The sequence below is a fragment of the Talpa europaea genome (assembly GCF_964194135.1).
Source record: "Talpa europaea genome assembly, chromosome: 10".
Taxonomy (NCBI): domain Eukaryota; kingdom Metazoa; phylum Chordata; class Mammalia; order Eulipotyphla; family Talpidae; genus Talpa; species Talpa europaea.
In genome coordinates this window covers 70,455,395-70,481,853 of record NC_140077.1, presented here as the reverse complement: position 1 = coordinate 70,481,853, position 26,459 = coordinate 70,455,395, and the positions used below count along the sequence as shown (strand labels likewise).

General features: G+C 59.4%; 2 protein-coding genes across 2 annotated transcripts; one reads left to right on the top strand and one right to left on the bottom strand.

Moving 5' to 3' along the window:
* Positions 1-876: 876 nt before the first annotated feature.
* On the bottom strand, positions 877-12,262 carry PFKFB2 (6-phosphofructo-2-kinase/fructose-2,6-biphosphatase 2; the record flags this gene model as incomplete). The annotated part of the gene is given in 15 exon segments (XM_084245507.1): positions 877-932; positions 935-1,064; positions 1,532-1,596; positions 1,826-1,888; positions 2,343-2,472; positions 2,885-2,989; positions 3,593-3,739; positions 4,026-4,233; positions 5,454-5,578; positions 5,975-6,031; positions 6,357-6,431; positions 6,507-6,573; positions 6,757-6,853; positions 7,191-7,316; positions 12,089-12,262. Coding segments are annotated over 15 exon segments (1,542 nt in total). The 5' UTR covers positions 12,180-12,262.
* Positions 12,263-14,589: 2,327 nt separating this feature from the next.
* YOD1 (YOD1 deubiquitinase) lies at positions 14,590-16,536 on the top strand (the record flags this gene model as incomplete). The annotated part of the gene is made up of 2 exons (XM_084244730.1): positions 14,590-14,917; positions 15,833-16,536. The coding sequence occupies 2 exons, from the start codon at positions 14,590-14,592 to the stop codon at positions 16,534-16,536; spliced, it is 1,032 nt and encodes a 343-aa protein (XP_084100856.1).
* Positions 16,537-26,459: the final 9,923 nt, after the last annotated feature.

The window sequence follows — 26,459 nt, the reverse complement described above, 5'->3', positions numbered from 1 at the left end:
AGGGGCTCCCCGATGGGGGTCGCTGAACTCACCCATGCTTTGCTACATCAGGAACAAGAATTGCTGATGCAAGATTTATTTTTTAACTCAGAGAAAGGAGTGTGTTGAAAGAGACTGGAAACAATGCACAGCCCTGCCTGCCCCCACCTGAACCAATGCTTGCCCCAACTCCAGGGGGATCCCAGAACCTAGTAGACTGGATGAAAGCCTAGGACAGTGCCTGGGAGAAGTTGTGCAGTGGGCCAAGCTGTGCCCAGAGCAGAGACCCCCAAACCCAACCCCAGGCCCAAGGTCTCCTCCCTCAAATCCCAGTCCCGGGCCCAAGGTGCCTACAGGCCTCTGCCTGGCGTGCGCAAGAAACCACAGCCAGGACACTGGTACACCGAGTCAGGTCCTGAGCGCTCAGGCTGTCTCTTGAAGAGATGGAACTGGCCCAGCATATAGTGGCCAATGACGTGGCCCAGCACACAGGAAGAAAGCCGGGCTCCTGTAGGCCAACAGCACAGCACACAGCACCTCCAAGGGACTGAGCCAGGGTGGGCGCACAGGGGCAGGCTGGGGGCCGGGACACCCCAAAGTCACATGGACTGCAGCCCCGGCCCATACACGGACACACACGAGCTCAGGACCCAGACAGACAAGAGCCAGTGGGGGGCAAGTGACGCACCCCCAGCCCGGCCACTCACCAGGGGAGCACCCTGCCCCTCCTGCAAGCCCCTGACTGAGGCTGGGGGGGGAGGGGAGGGGAGGCGGCATCTTAAACTGCAGCCCAGGCTGGTCTGGAAACCCCTTGGGTCTGAAAGGTGCAGGGACTGAGGGGGGAGTGCGTCCTCAGTGACTAGGGACAGGGGCCAGCCTGAAGGATGCCGTGTCACGTCAGTGCTGGGGGCTCTTCAGCTGCTCGGCCCCTTCTTGCACATCCAGGGCTGGGGGGCGTTGAGAGGTTTGTGGGGCCGGCTCCCAACACTGTAATTTCGTGGGCGCCTTACTGTATTCGAACTGGACAGTGGCGTAAAGCTGTTCCTTCTCGTCCTTATGGGGGTCTGGCTCTTGGGGAAGCTGTTCTGATTGGAAATGGAGGAACACCACATATGTGAGGGCAGCCGAGGGCTCCTGGAGGTTGATGCCGCTGTCACTGCCATGACCTCCTCTCAAGGCGGCTCCTCAGATGGGGCCCAGCCCCACCTGGGGCTCAGGGATATGGGGCTGGGCCATGATCTTCCTTCCCGGCACAGGTGGGAGGGGGGGACTGCATGTGACAGGTTGGGGGCGACTGGGCCAGCCCCTCTGGCCCACCTGCCTCAGGCTCCTCTGCAACAGCAGCCTAGCTGAGCTCAGCCCGGAGACACCGGCACCCACTTCCACCACACACACCACATTAACTGGGTTCCAGGAGTGGGTGCAAGGCCGAGCCTCTGAAGAGGTACAAGCACAGCTCCAGCCGCCCCCATGGAAGGAAGCCATTCCAGGTCGTGCCCCAGGATGACTGGCCCAGCTGGGGGCGGGCCCGTAGCGGACCAGGGACACTTACAGCTGGCTTGTCCCGGTGAGTGTCCACAGCCTCCACGTTGAGTTTAACTGTTTCCACCTTGCACCCTGAAGAGACAAGGACGCACGGGGTCTGAGGCAAAGCTCTGAGGAGGGTCCGACAGCTTTAGTGGGCACAGGAGGGTCCCTAAGGCTGCGCAGACACAGGTCTGACCAAAGGAAGGTGCTGGCGGAGCTTCCTGGTCTACAGAGGCGAAGGGCGGAACCCTCAGACCCCTTCTAAGAAAACCTGAAGGCCCGAGCTTCCTCCACACCCTCCCAGCCCTCGCCCAGTTACCATAGGCCACGGGGGTCAGCTTGAAGATGGTGTGCAGGGGGCACCTCAGGTACGGCAGCTCCTCTGAAAATAGGAGGGGGTTGTCAAGGCTGTCCAGTGGGGTCCAGGCTACCTCCTAATCTGGGTCCTGCAGTCCTCAGCAAGCTGGCCACTTCTTCGGAGGAGAGTGCTCCGGGGCGGTCCGCCGGGAAGCCCCGGCCCACAAGAGGTGAAGGAAGCAACAGGGGTGGCCGCCCAGAGGGAAGCCAGCACCCTCCTGGGGCACCAAGGCCACCCTAGCCCCCTACTGCCACATCAGAAAAGCAGCCCCCACTCCAGGGTTCTACCCAGAGGCTGTCCACCCAGGATGCAACACGTCTAAGCCACCGCCCTCCTGGAGGGCAGAGTCACACGCCACGAACAAGCAGGGTAGCAGTGCGAGCAGCGGCTGCCATGCAGGATCTGACCAGCAGAGGGGCAGGCCACTGGGCCTACTTGGTTGGACCCAAGGGAATAGGGCCCGCCCGCCATGTGGCACCTGCGCCCTTGTCCAAGAAGTAGGCCAGGAGGCAGCGCATGACAGCCTGGTGGCTGATGACGAGGACGCTGCCCTGCCGCTCTAGCTCCATGATGACCGGCTCCAGCCGCTGCACCAGGTCCTGGTACGACTGTGGGGAGCGGGCACCAGTCAGAGGCCAGCGGGCGCTGGGCAGGTGCGCCAGCAGCCACGACGGGCTGGGTCTGTCCTAAGGTCTCCCCAAGGGCCTCCTCTGGGGCTCGCCACTCCTGGGGGCCTGCCCGTTCCCCAGCTCTGGGCTCTCCCTTAAGGGCTCAGAACTTTCAGAACGACTCGCAGATGAGAAGACATGGGGTTTCCTCAGAGACTGACAATGTGAGGTCTGGGGTGCCTGGAGCTGGACCAGGAGTGAAGGAGCAGAATGAAGAGAAGAGTAAGGCCTTGTGCTGGCCTCTAGGATACCCAGGGAGGGACCTGCCATCCACCAGTGAAACAGTCAGGGGCCCACCAGCCACAGGCCCTGAGGCATATTTGTCCTCCCAGCCAGCACCGAGCAGCCTTACCTCACCCCCAGGGTAGCGGTACAGGTACTTGTCTTGGTCACGCAGCGCGAACTCCTCCGGGTACCGTTTCTGGATCTCAGTGTAGGTCATCTCCTCGCACACGCCCTGCAGGACAGGCTACCTCCAGGGAGACCATTCCATGGCCCACCGGCCAGGGCAGGGGACACCAATGCACCAATGCCCCAGCTGCTTCTCTGTGGGGCTGCCAAGGCTTGAGGCACAGCCTCCCACCCTCCGCCCCGAGTACTGAGTGGGTCAGGAGCAGAGGGGGCAGCCCCCATTCCTGTCCCAGCTCCTGTGCTGCCACCATCTCCCTCAGTGAGAAGCTGGGGGAGCAGGACCAAGCGATCAGCAGGACCAAGGACTGGAGGCAGGCAGGGGGCAGTCTTCTTGCGGGGACACAAAGGGCACAGAGAAGGAAAGAAATGCCTGTTTTTGTGCACAAGGACAGCTCAGAGGGTCAGGAACTATCTGGAAAGCTTTTCCAGAACTGACCAAAAGCAGCCAGGGGAAGTGAGAGGGTTACTGATTCTGTTCCCCCATAGGACAATAGGTGAGGCCGGCCGGGTCCCCAGGCCAGGAGGGGCACGCAGGTGGGGAGCCCACCTCCTCCCTTGGCCCCAACCAGCCACAGATAAGTCCTCCAACAGGGCTCTGGATGCTCCCTGTGGGGCCTCTCACTGCCTCCCATCACCAGAGCCCACTCACAGCATCGATCTCGTTCAGAATCTTCCACTGCTCGTAGGTCACCCCTAGGGATTCGGCCGTCTGGATGGTCCTCTTCAGTTGGCTGGTCCACACCTTCAGGTCTGTTATCCCCTGCTCCTCCAGAAACTTCCTTAGAGCTTGGGCGAACTTGGGGGAAATAAGCATTTGAGGGGGGGAGAAAACCCCCTGAAGCTGCTGCACAGGACAACGCGTGTGCCCACAGGCTGAGGTAGAGTATAAGTAGGTTAAGCCCAAGAGGATGCAAACCCCACCAGCGCGGACCGGGCCTACACACACGGTGCCTGAGCGACGTCTGCTGGCTGGAGCCCCGCTTTCCCGCCACTGTGAGGCATGTGCATCCACAGGCTCTGGGAAACACACCCAAGCCTGGGGGCACGGGCCCAACCGCCCCTCGGGACCGCCCAGCACCCACCTGCTTGCCCCGTGCCGAGAGGCCGGAGTCCCCCCCGATCTTCCCCAGGATGTTGAACTTGCTCTCCCCATGCCGGCAGAGGTAGATGGAGCGTGGCTGCACATGGATGTTCATGAGGTAGTAAACGATCTTGCTCTGGATGTAGTCCTGCACTCTGTTCACCAGGAAGCGCTGACCCACGTTGATCACCTTGATGAAGGAAAGGTCCCTGGGGCAGAGCAGGGGAGCATGAGTGTAGGCCAAGGGCAGGGGGGTATCTGTGGTCAGCGTGGGCTCCCAGGGCTCTGCACCCTGCCAGGAGGAAGCCACAGTGGGAGGGCTGGTCCTCACAACCAAGGGAGGGTAAAGCACCTGAAGTGCCACCCTCAGCACCCCATGCCCTGCCCCTATTGAAGTACCGCCCACAGGACCCAGGCCTCCCCATAGGCCGGACCAGAAGGGCAGCCACCTGCCAGCGCCCAGGCTGGTGAGGCATGCAGACTGCGAGGGCTGACATCACTAGGAGGGGAGGCAAGAGCCAGAAACACATCTCCAGGCCCCGCGTGATGGACATCTAGCTCACTCCAGGCTCCTCAGACTGTTCGCCAGCTCCAGCTGCTCCCTTAACACAACAGGAGCGCATTCCAAAGGGCTTTCAAATCAAGAGCCAGAACAATGCGCTCAGTTGTCCCCTTCTGGGACAAACGCACTCTCCCGGGACCCCTCGTGTGGACCACAGTACCTGCCGGCCCCGGTATTGGCTCCACTATCGGGAAATGCTCCGATATGCTCTGGGAGCCCCCAGGGGGACTGAAAGGGCCCCGGCGGCCTAGGCCTGGCACGATCACACACTGGGGTCTCCCCCGTGCCCTGTGGCGTCAGGGAGCGCAGCCCAGGCTACCAACCACCCCGTGAGTGCGAGTGTTGGGCACGTACACCATCGGTCAGACACATGTCAGCCAGGCGACTGGAACAGGCACGCTCAAGGGCATGTAAGCTACAAGCACGGCTCATGGCACATGCGTGTCCCGTGTGCTCCACATGTGTGCACGTGCATAGCGTCTCGCACATGCTTTGCATGCATTAGCATGCATATTAATGCATGGAGCAGCGCCATGTGCTCGTGAACAGACAAGCTCCAGAACCAAAGGCTGGCAGTCCTGGCGGGTGCAGGGATCAGAAGCAGCAGAGCTGGTCCGGGTGCAGAGGCCGCAGGCCTGGGCTCGCTGCTAGCGGGGAGTGTCCTGGTCACTGTGGGCATTGCCAGGGTATGGCTCCACACACTACAGGCCACGAGGAGCCCCCACAGCAGGCGCAGGCAGGGCCATGGTGAGGGTCCCCGCTCCATGGGGAAGGTCACCCCGGGGCTTGCATGCACCCAGGGCTGGTGTCCACTCCCTGGGCTGGGGGAAGGGCATCTGTGCAGGGTGGGCCAAGGCCTTGCCTTACTTGTCATAGTCGTCGGGGTCCAGGGGCCGGTAGGTGACCTGGTAGCACTCGATCCTGCGCAGGAAGTCCTCCATCACGTTCTCCCTATCCCTCTCGGGGTAGTCGGGGCTTGACACCTTCACCTCCTACAGTTACAGGGGTGGAGGTGGTCATGTGGCTGAAGCGGCCCTGCCCAGGAGAGCAGAAGGGGCTCCCTGCTCCCCAGGGCCACTCATAGCAGGCGCCTGGTCTGACCTCGCTCCAGAGTGGCCAGGTGGGCGCCCCACCCACCAGGCCCATGTCTGCTGGACACATGGCGCCCTGGGGGCACAGGCTGGGGGCCTGATGCAGGCCTGATGCCCAGGAGCTGCCTCTCTGACTTCATTCCATGGCCGGCCTCCCCCTGCCCCATCCTGCATCCCCATGAGGGAAGGGGTCGAGGGGCCAAGGGGGCTCGCAGGTCCAGAGGGTGAGCCCCACCCCGAAACCCACCCCCCCCCCTTGCATGCCAGCTGGTCCTCCCCAGTATACAGGCCACCCACCAGGATGTTGGCAGCGATGACGTCAGGATCATCACAGACAGACTCCACAAAGAATACCTGGCCAGGGGAGGAGAAGTGACTGCAGAGCCCACACGGGCATCCGGGCCCACCCAGGAGCCAAGCATTAGGCCCCACCACCTCCCCTGTGCCTTCACAGGAGCCACCTCTGGGGCTCCCTGGGCTGGAAACTCCTCTCACCACCTCCCCAGGGCCTCAGGCACACAGGCTAAGGGCTGAGGAGCACCTGGGAGGAAACAATCAGGAACTGGGAGTTTGCCCAAGAGGCACGACTCAGGCCCCTGAGCTCGGCAGCCACCACAGAAGTGGCTACTCCCCACCAGACCCCAACCTCCCTGTCCCCACCCAGAGGAACAGGGCCTACCTTGAAGGCATTGTCCTTGGCAAAGCTCAGGATCATGTCCCGCCTCTCCCGGGTGGTATTGGTAGCGTCGAACACCTGGAAGAGCCCGGGGCCAGTGAGTGGGAGCAGAAAGGGTGCCGCGCAGCTGGGTGGGCAGGCAGGCAGGCTTACCGCGATCTGCCCGCTCTCCTCAGTGAGGTAGGCCTTCACATCCTCCAGCGCCACCAGAGCACACTGCCTGCCAGGAGCAGGGGGGCTGGGGTGGCCGGGAAGTGCAGCGGCCCCGGGCCCCCCTTGTTCTCCCACGGTCGCTGTGTTTCCCGGCTGGGCCATCTGGCCACCCTGTCCCATCTGCACCTGCCTATAGCCCTGCGGGCAGGACAAGTGCACCCAGCCGCTGCCCACGGTGGCACAGACTCACCTGCGGATCTTCATGGCCTCCTCATTGTCATGCCGGAAAAAGTCGTAGGATTTATAGGACTTGACGGCTTCTCGCCGGTAGACCCCGAGGTTGAACACTGCGGGACACCCACACCCAGCAGGCTGAGGGCCACAGCCTGCCAGACAGGGCTTCTGGCCAAGGGCAGTGTGGCCGAGGGGCAGCCAGGAGTGAAGCAGTTCCTGGGCACAGCTTGAGCCGCGCTCCCCCAGCCATGTGGACATGCACACAGCTCAGCACAGTGAGGTCAGGGGAAGTGCCCCTCGGTGCGGGCTACCCACACAGCCAGGATGTGAAAGGCCCTGCTGACTCAGCCCCCCATGGCTGCCCGCAGCAGCCTGGATGTTCACTTCGGGGGAAGTCTCTCCCAGCGCCCCAGGCCCAGTGCCGCCCCCTCCCTTCAGGGGCACACCTACCTTTGGTGGGCACCCCAATCCAGTTGAGATAGCGGGTGAGCTTCTTGGACACATAGGTCTTGCCCCGGGCTGGCAAGCCAATCATGACGATGAGCGTCGGGGAGTTGGTCATGTAGGAGGCCCAGGCTGGGGAAAACAAAGCCCACAGAGCCAGGTGACCAGGCCCGAGAGCGTTGGCCACACGCCTGCCCTCCCATGGGTTCAGGGAGGCCAGGGGCCCAGGAGACCGGGAAGGCAAATGGGCAGTATCGCCCTGTCCTGCAGGGCCAAAGGGTCACGGGGTTGTCCAGAGCCATGTCCTCCCACCATTTGGCGGTCCCCTCTGAGGCACGTGGTGGATGGGAGCAAGCGCAGCAGCAGGAACCCCAGTGGCTGGTGCTTCCGGGAGAATGTACAGCGACAAAAATGGCCAGTGCAGAGCTGCTGCTGCCTCCTGTCCCTCCAGCTCCCCAGGCAACAATCAGCTCACCTACCACAAAGAGCCAGGCTCCGTGCTCAGGACAAGCTGCCCGCTGGACCATCTATCCGATAGTGAGATTTAGTGACCACTAAGGACCCTCCTGGCACAGTGCTCACTGCCCGTTCAAAGAGGAACACCAGCCGCCAACAGCCAGCTCTGGACACAGGTTTCGGGGTGTTTGTCTACAGAAGGCCCTCAGTGGACAGGAGGGAAAGCAGCAAAGCAGAGGCTCTGAGGGCAGAGCTTGCCAGGCCGCCTGAAGCCTTGTGGGAGGAGCTGCTAGCACGGGGGCCAGGCCTGGGCTTCCTCAGTGGTTTTTCTCAAGAGTCTTCTCAGCTCATTCCTGAGAGCTAGCCAGCGCCAGGCACATGCCCCGCCCAGAGGCCAGGGTGTAGGGGGCGCAGAGTCAGCCCTGTGCAGGGCGGGGCGGAAAGAGCCACCTTCCCACAAGCCCCGGCCCTGCTTTCAAGAGGGTGTGCAGAGTGTCGCTGCTTCACGGCCGTGGGACAGGGTGACCCTGGACTCTGCAAGCAGCTCAGTCAAGCTGGAGCTGGCTGCACAGGCACCTTTCCTCTTCTGAGACAAGGGTGGCAGAGATCTTAGCAGAGAAGCAGGCAGAGGGTTGGGTGGGAGAAGGCCTCGGCACTCCCGAGTGGCATCTGACAAGGGGCCAGAGAGGCCCTGGCTGCGGGTGGGGTGGCCAGACTCCAGGTTGGAGCCGGTTTGCAGGCTTGGCCCAGCAGCTCGGGGAGGGAGCTGGGCCGGGCGCAGCCCCTCAGAGGTGGCCCTGAGCAGCAGCAGGTTGGCATCCCATAACAAGCCTGGGCACCAGGGCGACGGTGCCACCCGCTCTGACCTCCAGCAGGCCCTGTCCGGCCAGGCACCCATCTCACGAGCAAAAACCTCGGCTGAGGCATAGCCTCCAGCTCCATGCTGTGCTCTGCCCCCCGAGACCTGCTGTATTAGCTGCACATCCAGGCCGCTGCCCACGCCGTCCAGCCCACCAGGGTGTCCCCAAGCGGTACCCTCCCCGGAGCTGAAAACGAGCTGATACTTGGGAGAACTGCTCCGCAACCAACAGGGAGCCAGCTGCTCCGTGTTTACCCAATTGGATAGAGAGGGACACCCACAAAGGGAAGACAGTTGCCAAGGAGGCTGCCTAGCTCCCAGGGCCAGCCCCCTGCTGTGCCCCTCAACCCCGCTTTCCACTCAGATGGCCACATGGGCAAAATGAGAAACACTGGCCTGCCTATTAGAAAACAAAACCTCCTCCATCCCCCCCACCTCCACCAGCACCATCACCCCCATGACTCCCACCGCCATCCCCCCCATTCTGATTAATCACAGGCCATGTGACACACCCTGCCGTATAACGGAAAGCTATTTCAACACTGAAATTCTCTTCTCTCTGCTTTGCCCACATTTAACTCACTTTCCAGCCTCACACTTCTTCCCCTCATGGCCACACGTGGAGGAGGAGGAGCCCTGACAACTTCCCTCCTGCAGACAGGAGCAGTAGAGCCCAGAGAACAGAGTTGGGCCTTCGCACGGGGTGGAGGGGGGGGGAGGGGGGTATCAAGGACGGGCCTGGGCTTGGCCCGTGGCTTCACTACCCGACTGGGTCCCAGCCGCCCACCCCATCAGCGCCCACGAAGGGAGCTGCGGGTGAGCCTGAGCTCTCCACCCTGGGGGGCTGAGCTGGGCTCAGGACAGTGGCTCCTGGCTCCTCACACGAAGGTCTTCCTCAATGTGTTCCAACTAGGCCAGCGCCTTGCAGTGCACCACCATGGACATGTGTCCATCAGTAACATTTTATTTCTTGTCACCAGAAGCCACAGAACCGCTGCTTGACTGGCACCAACGTTCAGGTTCTGAGGCCAAACGTTACCTAGAAGCACGACACTCAGGTGGCCAGTGAGCTGCAGTTCTTCTTGCCCAATTTCCACCAAGTACTTTGAAATAGTAAAAACAGCTTATGCCGTAGAACTTTCTAGGAGAGCATCTCAGCAACACTGATGGCAACTTCAGAGGCGCACCCCTTCTCCCATCACCTGTGAGGAGGTGCTAGCACACAGAGCAAGGCCAGTCTGCAGCGCGCTGCTCAGCACTGCAGGGTGCTGGAGGCCAGGGGGTGCTGCACGGCCACAGAAGGCAGACGCCCTAGGGCAGACGCACACGGAGCCTAAGACAGAGGAGGCACGGCAGAGGGATGCTGCACATTGCTGGGGTCGGACCTCGGAGAGGAGCAGCAGGATGGGAAGCCTGACAGGTGCTTCTCTCTCTCCCTTTACATAGCGGGAAGACATGGGAAGGACAAATAAATGGATGGACGGAAGGGGAGTGAGCAGCTCAGCACCCACTTAAAGGGCCCTGGGAAGTGCTATTTCCAACAGAGAATGTTCCTCTTGTTTGACAGTTCTGCAGCCCTGATTTTGGGGGTACAGGATCATAAAGGGAGGTGCGCTGGGGGGCACTTGATCCAAAATGGAGCAGAAAGCAGGGTCGGCACCTGGTACCCAGCCATGAAGCAGCTGAAGTTGCTAATCTCCAGCCCCACCACTTCCAGAGGTCTGGTGGACAAACCAGGTGAGCCGCAGCAAGAGGACATGGTGGAGCCCCAGACACAGCGGGGCCCCAGACACAGTGGAGCCACAGCAAGAGGCCACAGCAGAGCCCCGGACACAGCGGAGCTGCAGACACAGCCGCATGGCTGGGCTCCAAGCTGCACGGAGTCTGCCCCAAGACACAGAAAAGAACACAGAGGTGAAAAAACCAACATCTTCATAACTGTTCATTTCCTGAGGACAGTGCCATCTCCATGCAGGGGAGCTGGAGTAACTGAAGGTGGGCGTTTCAGGACAAGCCAGACTCTTCAGGGGGAGAAGAGGATAGGAAAGGAGAAATCATGGCCCAGAGCATATTAATGGATCAAGAATTAAAGCATCAAGGATCAAGGTTAGACTCAAGAATGCAGAATGAATGAATGCCTCTAGAGGGCAAGAGAGAAACCTGGGCCTTGCTGAGTAGGCAGAATAAGGTGGGAGCATCAGGGGGAGCTGAGGGTGTGTGTGTGGGGGGCAGAGCTGGAAGGACACGGGCTCTGGTGGGGCCAGGGACCCTCACCACTAGTGACACCACCCAGCTCCCTGCTCTTTCGGATCAAGTATTTCCAGTTAACATACCCCTTTAAGATGTGCATCCCGTACTCCTCAATCTGGCTCAGTACTCAAGAGAATCACTCTTCACTGGAAATGTGACTCTGCCAGGGCTTTCACACAGGCGCCCCCACAGCATTCACGGGGTCCCCTCGCTTACAACATGAACTGCATATGCATGCTGCCCCACAGCAGAACGCGGCTCCGCCTGCAGCCACATGCAGGTGGGTAGCCTGCACTCACATCCCTCCCTCGGGGTGACACTACCCACAGCTGCTTCACAACAGGGGCAAGCTGAGGCGCGGAGACAGCAGCTTAAGGACACATGGCTGAGCAGCAGTAACCCAGACGGGAAGCAGCAATCTGGGCCCACAGTAACATGCACACGCTGGCAAGTCTGCTTCTCCCGGGGGTATCGCCCTCCATGCCTGGCTCCCTGACCTGGCAGAGCTGCACCCACCCCCACATCACAGCCTCAGAACACACTGCAACAGCCACCCCACGGCGTCCGTGGGTGCCAGGTGAGAAGGAGCTTGTCATCGTAAATCACAAGCCTGTGGAGCTGAGACAGCAAGGTCGAGGCCCGCAGGAAGAGCCAAACATGAGACCGTCCAAGGTCTCTTGCGGTCGCTGTTTCCACCTGCTGGTATATATAACCGCAGAGTGAGAAGTAGCTGTTGCTATGCCAAGAGGAAGGAGCAACCCGGGGGGTGGGGGGCTTCCGGTCTGTGATGATGCTCCGAAAGGCAGATGTGTGGGGCGGAAAGTGAGGCTCCCCTCCCTGCAAACACCTGCTGTGTGCCTCAAAGACTGGCATGCCACCTGGTCCCCAGAGGAATGGACCACAGGGAAGTGGTTTGTAAAGTGCAAAGGCTAAAGCAGAGAGAAAGTGCAGGGCACAGACAAGGTGAGAAATCAGAGCTCAGGGCTGATCCCGGAGCCTGGCTCCAACCTGCAGGGGTGGCGCCTGGCAGAACTCAGCCAAGGTGAAAGGGAAACAACAGCCGAGCATCCCAAGTCGCCCCTGCGCTCCTCCCTTCCCGGGTTGTTCAACATCCACCACATGTGCAGGTATCTCCCAGACACAAGATTTTAGTTCAAGAAAGCAATCTAGCCCCAAAGGCAGACACCTCACCAGACAGGAAACTGCCCTGGCAGACTTTGGTTTAAATTCCCACATCAAAGAACTATTTCTCACTGCCACCAAGCAGCCAAGTCCAGCATTACAACTGCAGTCCCAGATGAAGTCCTGGGAGAACACAGCCCTTGGTCCCGGGACTCACAACATTTCTTCTCTGCAGAGCGAAGATTCGAAGTTTTCGGTTCACAGCTGTTGCTGTACTGTTCCGAGGAAGACCCAAAATTCCCAGACATGGCAGCTCTTCAAGAGTCTGGAAGGGACAGAAGGAACGTAAGGAAGGGGAACTAGACAGCCATCTGAACACACCCTGAAGAGCTCCTCACAGTGTACGTTTTAGAGAGCCCTGGGCCAAGGGCAAGTCCAGCAGCACCTTCCTCACCAGGGTCTGGCCCTGGCCCAGCAGGAGTCTCCCAGCCTGAGCCTCATCTGCCGAGCCCCACTGGACCCCCCTGGGATGCGGACAGGAGGCTGCCCTCATGCTAACCCTTCGGTCACACAGAAATCCTGGAACAGGCAGCTCGGCTCCCACTATACTTCCCCCGGTTTTACAGATGGAAAACCGAGGGTGAGCAACGAAGCAAGCGGCTGCCCACGTCCCTTCCTGATCTCAGGTTGCAGCTCGCGACTCTGCAAGGACAGTAACAGCAGCGAGGTGGGGTGGGTGGTAACGGTCCGAGAACGCCACCGAGAAGTAACTGCGGTCCTGCGGGTCTCGGCCAGGAAACACCCGGGGCCGGGTCCCGGGGAAAGAACCCGACGACCGCCGGCAGCTCCGGCGCGCGCGCGCCCCCCCATCACCCGGCCGCAATCTGCCGGGCCGCGGGGCGCCGGGCAGACGACTCCCCAAGGTCACTGCTCCGAGCCCTCCCGAAGCCCGACGGCGGCGCCGGCCCACCGCCGCCCCGCGCCCCGGCCCCGCTCTCACCGCCAGCGCCCGACCCCGCGAGCACCGCCAGGAACCGCGGCCCGCGACGCGCCGCCGTCACGTGCCCGCCGGCCCGCCCCGCGCGGCTCACCTGGAGCGCCCGGCCAATCGTGGCGGCGGGCCCGGGGGCGGGGCCTGCGGCACCGCCCCAGGCAGAACCCTAGGGACCGCCCCGCCCCGCCCGCAGCCAGGCGGTCGCGTTGCCGAGCAACCCGGGACTGTGGGCGGGGCCGCTACGCGCCGCGGCATGACTCTCGCGAGAGCGGGCTGTGGCCGGGCGTCCGTGGGGCGGAAGTGACCGGCGGGCATCTGGGGAACTCGCGGTGTTAACGCTTTCCTTCCGGATTCGCCCCAGAAACACCTCCGCCCACCCGGGACCGCGAAGATGCTCTGCTGCGCGAGCCCCCACTCCCTGAGCTCTGTGCACCTGGGGGCTGCATCCCCCGAGAGCGGGCCGACCTCGGGAAGCCCCGCGCTGAGCCTCCCTCGCGACGTAGCCGGGGGTCCTGCGGCCCTCCCGTTCCCGCCCACTCTGGGTTCCTGCGGTCGCCCCGTGCCCCCCCCCTCAGGGGTCCTGCGGCCCTTCCTTTCCCCCCACCGCCGCCCTCCAGTAGACTGTACTCCCTTCTCCATTCTCCGCCCCCCCACTCAGTGGTCCTGAGGCCCTCCCTTCCCTCTACTCAGGAGTCCTTTGGTCCTCGTTCCCCACCCCCGACTCAGGGGTCCTGCGGCCCTTCCTTTCCCCCCACCGCCGCCCTCCAGTAGACTGTACTCCCTTCTCCATTCTCCGCCCCCAAGCCGCACCATGGTTGTGTCTTCTTAAATAGGGGAGAAGGAAGACTGCTCTGCTTAACACAGGATCGGGAAAGATGTGACCACCATGTTGCTGGAGGCTTTCCCAGCAGAGATGACGGAGATAACATCACACCTTTCAAGGGGGTCTCATGGCTGCTTTGGCCCATGGACCCGGCGAGGACCCAGAATGGACCCGGGGGCTCCGACCCCCTGGAGCCGGAACGGAGAAAGGACAGCGCGCGCGGGCCTCGGGATAAACTCAGAGCGTCTTTATTCCGCTTCCCAGGCCCACATGCACCCTTCTCTCAGGGCGAGTCCGTCCAAGCCTCTGTCCCCGAGAGTGACAGCCGCCCCCTCGGCCCTCAGCCGGCCCCGCTGTCCCCGGCCGTCTAGCCACTGAGCTTCCACCTCGCCAGAAGCCCCAGCGGCAGGTCCCCCGCCCGCCCTCCTCCTGCTGCCAGACGCGAGGGCGGCCTCCAGGCCCCCGGGCCAGGGCGGTCCTAGGCCTCGGCCCTCCGCACCCGCCCAGATGACCTCACTCCAGGCCTCTGCGGCGCGGGGACATGCCAACCTAATCCCGCGGGCGAGCCGGGCACGTCGGCGTCTGGGCAGTGGGGCCGTCACGCGAGCCCGCGGGCCCTGGAGCTGACTCACGGGCATGCTCGGCGTTCGCCGCGCTCCGAGCTGGCCCTCCGCGTCGCCGGCACGTGCAACCGGCAGCAGCGGCTGAATCACTTCCGCCCTCCCTGGGCCCGGCTCACATTCCGGCCCCCGCCCCTCCGCGGCGCTTATATCCTGGAGCCCTGCGCCGGCGCCCCAGTCCGAGGGACGCCGCGGCCGCTGGCGCTTTAAGAGACGCGGCGCCCTGCTGCCGGGCGGACGCCGACCCAAGTGTCGCGAGAGCCGGGCCCGCGAGTCTCGCGATGTTTGGCGCCCCGAAGGGTGGCCATCTTGGCGGCGGCGCGGCGGCCGGTTGCCCCGGCGGCGGAGCCGGTCCTGCGGCCGGGACGGGGGTTGAGGCTGGCGCCGCGGGGTGCGGTACGATGTGGCGGCTCCGCTGCAAGGCCAAGGACGGCACCCACGTGCTGCAGGGGCTGTCCAGCCGAACCCCCGTGCGGGAGCTCCAGGGCCAGATCGCCGCCATCACCGGGATCGCCCCGGGCGGACAGCGAATCCTGGTGGGATACCCGCCCGAGTGCCTGGACCTCAGCAACGGGGACACCACGCTGGGGGACCTGCCCCTGCAGTCAGGTGAGGGGGTCGGGGCCCGCCCTGGCCGTGGGGTGAGGGGTGTCGGGGACCTGCTCAGCCGTGGGGTAAGGAGTGTTGGGAACTGGCCCGGGCAGTGGGTGAGGGCTGTGGAGGACCTGTCGGGGCTGGGCGTCCGAGCAAGGGATGACAAGCAGCTCCAAGGTGCTGCTGGATGGAGGGAGGGATGGAGCCATCCTGGGAGAGGACCCCGAGGTTCCAGATGAGGGGGACGCATGACAGCCCCTACAGAGGAGGCCCCTCCCTTTAGGCTGTTTGGAGTCCCTCTTGACAAAGTCTGACTCAACTGCTTTCCCTCTGCATCCTCAGAGGTATGCAGAAGTGGGCCTGTATCCCCAGTCCTGTCGCCTCCCCCTGTATCCCTGAAAGATGACAGCAGGTGGGAGGGTCCTGCATACTTTGTCTTTTCCTCTTTTGAGGTCTGTCTCCCGCAGAGTTCGGTGCTCAGACTTCAGCGGGTCTTTCACAGCTCCTGGTCGGGGGTGTTGTAAACAGTACTAGGGTAGGTGGTGCAATTTCTGGAGGATGAGAACCCCCTAGTGGCCTAGTCTGGGGTGAACACCTTCTGGAAGATTTGTGCTTTAAAAATGCCTCCAGTGTGTCTCAGGGAGCTTATTCTTGAAACTTACTTTCTTACGTAAATGTAAAGGTACTCATAGTTCAGTCTCCTTTACTGAATCGGAAAGCAAAGCTGAAGCAAGTTGCTCTCTGTTCTGCTTTCATCTTTTTGAAGATTTGGTGACTAGAAGCGTTACTTCCTGCAGAGTCACTTTATGTGTTTCCTGGCCACTCGTTTGCAAGGCTCTAAGCCTCCTCTTTGTGACTTGCAAGCTCCATTCATGAACACCCAGCTTCATCTGTGATTTCTGAGGCCTGGTTTCATTTTGTTTTGACCAGGTGACATGCTGATTGTTGAGGAAGAACCAACCAGGCCCCAGGCTTCGCCTGCATTTACGAAACACGGTGCTTCCAGTTGTGTTAGGGAAACACCACCTGTGCTCACCAGAGCCTCCGTTCCCGCGGACAACTCCTGCCTCTTTACCAGCGTGTACTACGTGGTGGAAGGAGGGGTCTTGAACCCAGGTTATGCCCCCGAGATGCGACGCCTCATAGCACAGATTGTCGCAGGTGACCCTGACTTCTACAGCGAGGCCATCCTGGGGAAGACGAACCAGGAGTACTGTGACTGGATTAGAAGGGATGACACCTGGGGGGGCGCCATAGAGATCTCCATCCTATCTAAGTTTTATCAGTGCGAGATCTGCGTGGTGGACACCCAGACAGTGCGCATCGACCGCTTTGGGGAGGATGCAGGCTATTCCAAGCGCGTCCTGCTCATCTACGATGGCATCCACTACGACCCGCTGCAGCACAACTTCCCCGACCCCGACACCCCACCTCTGACCATCTTCTCCACCAGCGACGATGTTGTCCTTGTGCAGGCACTGGAGCTGGCAGAGGACGCGCGGAGGCGGCGGCAGTACACCGATATCCGCCACTTCGCCCTGCGCTGCATGGTGTGCCAGAAGGGCCTGACTGGCCAGGCAGAAGCCCGGGATCATGCCAGGGAGACAGGCCACACCAACTTTGGGGAGGTGTGAACGATGCCCAGGGGACCGACGCTGACTACCTCACAGACCCAGAAGGCTCTGGGCTGCCGATAAGCTACTCCTGATGCTGACGAACAAACAGGACGCGATGCTTGAACCACCCTTTGGGCTTAAAATCACTAAGAGACCGAAATTCCTTGTTAAGATTAAAATCAGTGTGCAAGTTTACAGACCCGTTCCTGCAATGGGGGCCCGCGCCCCCTTCCTGCTGGGCACACGCTAACAGCCCTTGCTACCTGCTGACACTACCCTGAAGGTTGGGTGTAGTGGCACAAGCTGGCGCCCAGCACTGGTCACTTCTAGAAGAACTCAGCTTTGTGTGTGTGTGGGGGCGGGGGGCGCGGACTGGGAGGGCTAATGGGAAGGCCTCCTGTGAAGCCACCGGACAGAAGCCAGTGTCCCCGGTGGTTGAATCCTTTTAAAAACAGAATTCATGGTTTCTGAACTGTGAAGTGATTCCTCCAATGAAGACCTCAGACTTGTCCGAGTTGGTTTCACTTTGCTGTTTAGTAGACTTTAAAACGTGCTTGGTGATAAGTACATGACAAGCGTTTTCACGGGGGGGTCAGGGGGGGTTCTGTTCCTGGGGAAAGGGAATCACCTCTCTGAGGTGCCCAGGGCATCGGTCCTGGCGTCTACAGCAGAAGGTGTGAGGGGATGGTGCCTGAGCAACTCCGTGAAGCTTTAACAGACCTTCGGCCTCCCGTGCCGGGGCTGCTCGCTGTCATCTCTGTCACGTCGGCTAAGATGTTAAATTTAAGCAGGTATGATTGCTTAATTGAATGCCTTGAAATTTGAGTGCTTGATTTTTGCTTTTTCCATAAAGATTTGCGTGGAGGGATTTGATTTTCTCTGCATTTTGCTTGGAGCCCTCCTTCAGCTCCTGAAGACAGCCTGGGTCAGCAGCGAGAGCGGCTGCCCAACTTGCCCGGTGAGCTCTCCTGGAGCCTGGACAGTGTGTCCTCCCTGGCCCAGCCTGCCGCGTGATTGAGTGACTTCACGTGCTGCAGATGAGCACTTTGCTTGTGCAGTCTTCTGGCAATGGAGAAGTTTTAAGTAACTGGGATGATAATATTGAATTTTTCTCACTTCTAAAGATGACCGCTTTTAAGTCCTTGCCTTACTCAGCTTTTGGCGACTCCCGCCTGCCCTGGTGGCCATGGACTTGTGGCCCTCTCGGGCAGTCCCCCTGCCACACCTTCCACAGCTTAGCTTCCGTGTGAGCTCTTCCAGATAAACGTTTTCTACCTCTTAATTCTTTTGAAGTTCAGGGATGCTAAATTATGAATCACTATGTATTATCTCATACAATGTTAAAAGAGGCTTGAGGTTGTCGAGTTTGTCATGTTCATCTCAGTGTTGACAAAGCGTCTTGCTGAGGGAGCCTATGTAAACTCCTAGCCCTCGCGTCTCACCACACCTCCTTGGCAAATTTTGTGAAATGGACATTCCTTTTAGCACTTTCACTCAATGAAGACGGCTATATAAAAGTTAAAAATCTGTCATTGATGGAGGAGGGTGTCCCTTCAAGGACCAAGCCGTGAGGTGTGTCTGGGCCCCAAGGTGACATTTCTTGGCCTTGTGTGTGACTCGCCTCTTTGGGCATGTGAGGTATTCCCAGTGATGGACCATACATGTCTCCCCTTCTGAGCCTTAAAACAGCACTTGTGACCTTGCACACTTGGTGTCTGGCAGCCGCCATCTGTACAGAGGAACCGGATTGAAAATGCCATCTGGCTCAAATGGTGGTTGTGTCTGTATTTCCCCCAGAAAATCAATGGGAAGCTTGAGAGTGACCAGTAGGCATTGTCCAGCAGCGCCATGTGACGCTTCCCTGCCCTTCTTAGGGACTTTGGGACCCAAACTTGACCTTTGCCGACTGGAGTTTTAGAGGTTCATTCTCGTAGCACATATTTATCGAGTGGTTTACAAGGTGCCAGGCCTGTGTTGATGTGTTTCCCAGTGTAAATTTCAGCCACTTCAAAATTGAGTATATTTTGTACGTGTTGGATTAATTTTAACAAGTGGGAAGAAAGAGCCCCGGGGTAAAGCGGAGCCCCTTCATTTCAGTGTTGCTTGGGGCTTAGACCTTGGCTCACTCTGGGCGTGTCCGAGTTTGTCTGGGAGCCGCCCCATGCCCAGGGCCTGTTATCTAGGTCGCCATGCACAGCTGGACACCCACGACAGGTTGTTCCAGGAGTGACTTTCTGGTTGAATCAGCTGCTGAAATTCAGCACAGTATTTTAAAGTGATATTCTGATCGTAGAAAATTCAAGGTGATCATAGAAAATTCGAGCTGGAGCACTATTTTAGAAACATAAATTTGGCTTATTCTTAACTCAGGCTTGTGAGCCTCGTGAATTTAAAGTTTTTTTTTTTTTTTGTACTGTACTGAATGAAGTCCTAAAATTAGATTATTAGTGGGGTAAATTTTAATCTTGAACTTTGAAAACCTATGGACTTGGGCCTTGCAACAGGATATACAGAGACTTTTTGTTACATTGGCACCTGAGCAGAATGAAACCTCTTTCTGTTCAGTTTTGGCTGCCATAGAAGAACAATTTGTCACTGAAAAGAAGACCATTTACTCCAGTGGCAGAAAATGACTGGGCGTCCCTCCCCTCCCTTCTCCTCGCCACAATGCTCCTGTGGACTTCAGGATGCTGCGAAGCGCTCCAAAGACGTGGTGTGGGTGGAGTGATTCCAGGGGCTGCTGCTACGGCCCTGTGGGGACACGGGACATCAGTCCTGCCCTCTTCTGGGAGGGCATCACGACTGGATTCTCGGTGGTTTCCCAGGAAGGTCTGCGGGCCCGGCAGCGCTGTGCCGGCGGAGGGGTCGCCGCAGCTCAGCATGATCCTGTGGCGAGAGAGGCACGTGATCGACCACAACGAGGCCATGAAGTTCAGGTCATAGGAACTTACAATCAGGAAGCACTTAGTATTTGTCTACCCATGCCCGGGCGCTGTGCCTGCCCTCTCACCTGGTTCTTTCTGTCCTGAACAGGCCTTAAACCGTGAGCTAAGCTGGTTGCCCAGGCCCCCGTATCTTCTGTCTCACCGAGGAGCAGGAGGGGTCAGCCTGGGCTGTCTTGGAGGCCAGGTGGCCTTCCTGGTGTTCAAATGTCAGGAACCAGGGTCTTTGTGTGTCAAGACACCTTTGTTACTTGCAGCACTTTAAAAAATATGAAAGTTTACATGTTTGCCCTCTGCAGGGATCTTGTGAAGAACATTAGCACACAGAGTGGAGCTGCTTGGGTCGGGCTGATGGATCGGCCCTGGCACAGTGGGTGGCTCATTGCGAGTTGGCCTGTGAGGCTCCGTGTCACTCACTGTGCCGCACAATGTTCATACGCGCCCACGGCGCAAAGGTGGCTGTAGTCTTTCTTAAAAGATTAGATGCTTAATGCTGTTCATTTGTTAACAAGCAAATTTAAGGGAACTGCGTTTTGAGTCAGGCCTTCAGAGCGCCTGTGCGAACAGCACCACGTTAGGTCTAAACTAGCAATTGAGTTGAAATGAGCTGTTTTACTAACTAGCTTAGATGTTTTCTTACTGAGAATTTTAATATGTTGGCACCTTTCATTCGACTTTAAAAGAATGAAAAATTTCTCTTATGGCAAGGAAGGGTTTTGTTTTTCTCTTTTCCAAGAATTAGCTGCCATTTTGTGTCTAGAGCTTTGAATAGTTTATGTTGACGGAATCACTACATCATCACCACATGGTAGGTGCTGACTGAGGCAGTGGTTCATAGGAATGTAAAGAGCGGGGTAGCCCTGAGCTGTTTTAGGGTGAAGGGAGTATGAAGTGCCGCTTCGACAGAAGGGCCTCTTCAGAGATGCATTCCCCAGACCCAGTGATGCTCTCTGGAGACCTCCAAGGTGCCTTGGGGGCGGCGTGGGGCAACACGGCCCTCCCCTTGGGGTGCAGGCCACAGAGCCGCCACCGTGAGCTCCATTGCTGCCCTAACATGCTCATTTCTAAAGGGAGACCTGCGGGTAGGGTCAGCACTGACAGGAGAGCTGTAGGTCAGCACAGCTCAGTGTGAGAAAGGGTTAGGGTTTGCATGCAGGTGACATGGCCCGATGTCCTCCTGGCATGGGCATGTACACCTGCGGGTCTCCGAAGGTCAGGGCTGACCTGCAAGCTTCAGGCTCATGTGGCGCCGTGCGGGACCCAGTCACGCTGTTTACAGAAAATCAGATTTCCTCAGCAAAGAGGAATTTTGATGAGTTCAGCTTGAAATGCAGAATAGATGAGTGTGGTCGTGGAGGGCAAACGGATGCAGACCCCCCCCCCCCAGCCTCCCGGCCATGCAGGAGCACTGGAAAGCAGCAGCCTTATGAAGGTGCAGTGTCTTCTGCAGAGATGTCTGCCTGCCATCTCTCCACAGTCACTGCTGGGCTGCGTGGGGCCATTCTGTACACCATGCGGTTCTGCCGCTATCACTGCGATGCCTTGGTCTTTGTCATGAGGCTTATGATTTAAAGACCCAATTGCTATGTGAAGTGACTTGTTTGGAAGGAATAAATGAAGTGAAAATACTGTTGTCTCAACTCTTCTTCGGCTGTGGGCGGAAGGCGGGGGACAGTGGGCGTACTCGTCACATGTCAGCACGCCTAGGCCCACTCCCTCAACTTGTCCCACAATCTGCCAGGTCTCACCTGGGGCGAGTGGGATAACTGTCACGGGAGAACCCAGAACGTTTCTTCCTCTTAACACAGAGGGCATTTGAAAAGTTCCCTCCCTTTTCCTAGTTCCTGAGGATCATCAGTCGGACGGGGCATTCTCTTCACGGGACGAGCCCAGACCCTGGGTAAGGGTGGAAATGGCAGCATCACTGGGGTCTGTGCTGGATCCTTCCAGGTGTCAGCACTAGGAACGTTTATTACACACGACGCTGAAGTTTCTAGCACTGGCAGAGTCTTGGGCTCTCTAGCAGGAAATGTTACCCTTTCCACCTCAGGGAAAGTTTAAAAGTAGGGAGCTGAGCCAAGTGTGGCCACTTTGTCACCCAGAACGAAGCTCGGGTCAGCACAGCTGCGATGTGGGAGCCAAAAGGGTCTGGTGACCCTGAGGCGGCAGCAGCCATGGTGCCATCACTTCAGCCCAAGAAGCAAACGTTCTGTGTTCATGACCTGGAAACTTGCTAGAAATGCAACTTCTCCCAAAAGTAATGCAAAGATGCATCACAGTGTCAGTGGCCTTCAGAGGGTTGCATTTGAGGGCCTCCCCAGGGATCGGCACCAGCTGGGGAGGCTATGGTGGCCACACCCAGGTCATTGGCCACTAATCAGGACTAAACGTGCAGACAGTCTAGAGGTGGCGAAAGGCAGTGCTCGTGGAAGCACTCCCCTGCCCTCCTTATCTAAGTCATTTATTCAGATCTTTCGAGGTGCACTTAACAAGACACACCAGTTGGAAGGCGGCGATGGGCCGTGTGTCCGGTACTAAGGGATGAGCACGGCCGCAAGCAGCTCAGCTGCCCTGTGTGGCCCCTGCCCTCAGGCTGTGCAACACAGCACACGCTTCTGTTTCTGCAGGGCCGCTGGGCTGGCTGTGGGGAAAAGTGCATTTTAATCCCAGTGTGATGTCACCCTCCCGAAATCACCTCTTTTTACAAGTGAGAGGTGAATCAATGAAATTTGATAGAAAATAGCCATAGAAGTAACTCCTCAACACAGTAAAGTTACCTATGAAGGGCCATAGCTGACATCCATGGGGAGAGGCTGAATGCCTTCATCTAAGCTTCAGCACAGGCAAAGGCTCCCCCGGCCACTTCAGCATGGTGTGGAAGTTCTAGCACAAGTGGGCAAGAAGAAAAGGCACCAGGTCAGAAAGGAAGGATTAAACTCTGCAGAGCACGTGATCGTGTGTATCGGAACTTAGAGAATCCAAGAAAACACAACTAGTAACAAATTCAATATGGTTGCAGCAGAGAAGCCTCTTTGGGGCCCTTGGGTTTAGTCTCAGGTATCACCGGTGTGGACTGGCCAGGAGCTACCCACAGGGGTCAGCAGACCTCTCCTGTCTGCCTGCTGCTCCCCTCAGCAGTGGATTTCAGTGGATCGACCTATTCTGTTCCCCACTCTGTCTCTGGTGAGTCCTATCACCCCCTCACCTTTGGCCTGCACCCCAGCTCTTGTATGCATAAATAAATAAATCAGTAAATCTTTAAAATAAAAAGCTGCGCAGAGAAACCGGTGGAATTTCAGCGGCATGTCCGTTGCGGATGGGGCCCCCATGTTCCCCCTCCAGGATACCGACCCCAGCCGCACATGCAGAGGCTGCCCTTGAAGCCACCAAAAACCAGGGAAGCAGAGAAAGAAAAGAAAAATGCAGTAGGAAGGAGCCAGAGCTGCGTGTCTGGGGGCCCAGTCGTGCCTCTTATGTGTGGCGTGAAGGATGGAGCTGACACTGAGGCAGTGGCCAAGGGACTGGCCCTCACCTGTAGGAGATCGAGCTGTGGCAGGTGGACGGCTCCAGATTGGGGCAAGTGCCCCTGTGAAGGCGAGTTAGGGGTCCCTGTGACTAGAGGAACAAGCCTGCTCCAGCCCACAAGACCTGCCAGGCAGAGTGGACCTGAGCAACCTGGTGCAGATGGAGAGGGGCCCACAGGGAAGCCAGGCAGGCAGGTGGCGGGGAGGCCGGAGGAGGGGCACCTGGAGGGTCTGCCACCTGCCTGAAGGCTGATGAGCAACATGGGGGCAGCTCATGGAGGCACTTCAGCCCCACAGGCAAAAGTTTACCCACTATTTGGAGGCAAGGATGCCACCCGGGGTGGGCATGTGTCCAGTGGGAGCTGCAGGATGGCGTTCTGTGGTCCTCTACCTCCCGTGGCCGTCCCTGTGATGGGTCCCGAGGCAGCAGGAACACGAGGCAAAGTGGAAGCCGACAGCAGAGCCCCTGGGGTGGGCCAGAGGAGGGCACAGGCGGGCAGTGGCAAGCATGGAAGATTGGGGTCCTCACAAACCCTCCGGTCTCAGCCCTCAAGCTGCGGGAAGGACACTGTTTCCACGGCAGGGGGGCCAGGGCAGCCAGGGGGGCCAGGGCAGCTGAAGGAGGGAAGGGAGGAAGGGAGAGGGGGGACAAAGGGGGAGGGAGGGGAGGGAAAGGAGAAGGAAAGGGGAGTGAAAGGGGAGGGGAAGAAGGGGGAAAGGAGGAGGAGCCCCAGGGAACACTGCATGATTAGCTAATCCAGCTTACTCTCCTCAGGCCCAGCAGCCACAGCCCTTCGTCTCCATCCAGCTGTTTCAGGCTTAGCACTATGTTGCTTGGGCGGGACCGAGACATACCGACCTCTGGTATGTCTCCATTGGCCCATCAATTGCATGCATTACAGCTAGTCACAGCCCCTCATCTGGACTGTCCCTACTGCTTCCCACAGGCTCTGCTGCCATGCAGATGAGCCCTCAGACCTGAGAGGAGCATGGGGCACCAGGCACACCACCCCCTTCCTATTGGAGAAAGGAAGAAGGAAGACATTGGTGGGCGTGACGGTGCAAACAGAGGCCTCCAAGTGGCCGCAGGGCCATGGTGACTGGCCTGTGGGTGCAGGGGAGGCCGGGAGCAGACGCCACCTGTGGCTGGTGTGGGACATCCTGGCTCTGTGGGCACAGGGGAGGTCTGGGCGGGGGCCTCCAGGGGATGAGCCACTGCACAGCCACCTGCGGGGCACAGGAGACAGCCCCTGCGAGCACAGCAGCTGGACCCCAGGGCTCACCAGCAGGCGCACCCCCAGGGCTTCCTCCAGGGGCACTGACTCCTGGCACCCAGATCTCCCAAGCTCTTAGAGACTAGGTCTTTCTCCAACCTGAAAACAAAGATTAAGCAAAGCAAAAGTGATAGTCCAGGAAAAACGGTTCCTACAGATTTAGATGGTGAAGGCACTAGGTTTCAGGAAGGGATTGTGTTAACCTGGGGGCTCAGGAGGCAGGGGGCTCAGCAGAACAGACTGGCAAGGCCCCTCCCTGGAGCTGGCGCCAGTGCAGGGCTGTCTCTGGGGCCTCGGGTAGCTCCGACCCTAGTGCTCCTGGGGAGCACCTTGGACAGGAATACTGTCTGACTCCAGGAAGACAGACCCATCCTGACTGGCCCAGTTTTAGGATCAACTGGAAAGCTGGTCACCAGTGGGACCACTCTGGCCGGCAAGCGCACGCTCCTGTCAGCAAATGTGCTGGTGACATGCGTGGGTGACCTGCCAGGATGTAGGTGACACGCAGCGGTGACCCACAGTGCTACTGTCCCTGCCAGGCACTGTCCTTTCTGGTGAGACTGTGACACCACACATGTCTGCGTGGCTGTCAGGACGACTCAGCGCCCTGGAATCCCTGCCAGCCTGGGTGCTGCCCACACCGCCCACACTTCCTCCAGCTTCCTCCCGCTCCGCCCTCACCTGGCCTGCCCTCACCGCATGCCTGGTGCCCAGCCCAGGGCACAGGGGGACACAGGGGGCCTCGCGGCACAGGAGACCAACAGCCATGCTTCAGAGACCTCTGGAGGCTGGACTCAGCTGCCTGGATGGACCTGCAGGGTCCGTGCGGCTCGCGCTGCCGGCCGGTCCCTGGACAAGGTGGTGCCTTGCCCACCACCTCGCCACCACGCAGCCCTTGTTCTTTCCCTCCCTGAGAATGTGGGCACTGCTGGGCCCGCCTTCTGAGGTGGGAATAAGATGAACTGGCAGGAGGCGTAGAAACTGCCACCCGGCACCCACACGCCTGGAGCTGAACAGATGCCAGTGGCGACGCTGGGAGGTTCGTAGCTTCCTTCCTGCCCCTTGGTATCAAGGGTAACCAGCCCAGGAAGCCCACTTCGGAGCAGAAGGCGTGCCCTCAGGAGGCCCCACGGAAAGTCCCCAAGCCAGGAGGGTCTCTCTGACAGCAGCGGCTCTTCTATGCACTCCCTCGGGGTGTCCCTGCACCGGCTGCCCAAGCCAGCATGGGGGACAGGCAGCGCCACAGGCTGCGGCTTCCTGGGATTTCATTCATTGTCATGGCTGCCTTCCATGGCCAGCAGCGAGAGGCCGTGGAAGAACGGGGTGAGTACGTCCCTCCTTCCAGCACGCAGGACTTTATGGGGAGGCAAACGGTGGCACCTCAGGCTCAGCCACCCTCCCTTGTCTCCCAGGGGGCTGCTGGTGAAGATGAAGGACAGAAGTGGCAGGAAGCACCAAGAGCAAAGCTGGCCCCAAGGACTTCACTGCAGAATAGGGGACCCTTGCCCGGGTGGGGCAGAGGGGTGGGAGGGAGGAAGCCAGTTTCAGGCTGGGTTTCTTTAGGCTGAGATTTCAGAATACCTTTGCCTCCTCCCTCCTGCCAACACCCCATTCTCCTTCCAGTCTCAGCCCAAACCAGTCCCTCCGCCCCAGCCCTCCTCTTCTCAGGGTTGGTTATTGGCTCAAGCCGGGCAGGGCAGGAGGAGGCTGGCTGTGTGGGCGCAGCTGCCTGCCCGCCCATGGGCACAGCTGGACTAGCATGAGCGGGATTGGCTGAAGGCCCCAAGGGTGGGGCGACGGGGATGCAGCCTTACCTGTCTAGGTAAGTCAGGAGGAGGTCAAAGAAGAAAACAGGAGGTGGCAGGAAAAGCAGCCTCCATCTGGCCTCTGCTTCGGTGTCTCCCCAGCCCCGGCCTGCGAGGTGAGTTCTTCCTAAGCAGCTACGGCTGACCCCACAGCAGGGGGTTTGCGGGAGGGCTCAGGGCACAACCCAAACCCTGCACACCCAGGGGCGCCTTCCTCCTGGAGCCCACCCTTAGAGCCAGCAGGGTAGGCTGCAGAGCAGGGAGGGTCCTCCCCAGAGAGCAGGGCATCCCCCCCACCTGCCCATTTCCGTTGGAAATGCATATTGGACCACAAGTAAAGAATAGGTTCCTTTTGGAAATTTCCATGTGTAAACAGTTGCACTGGGCTGTGACTTG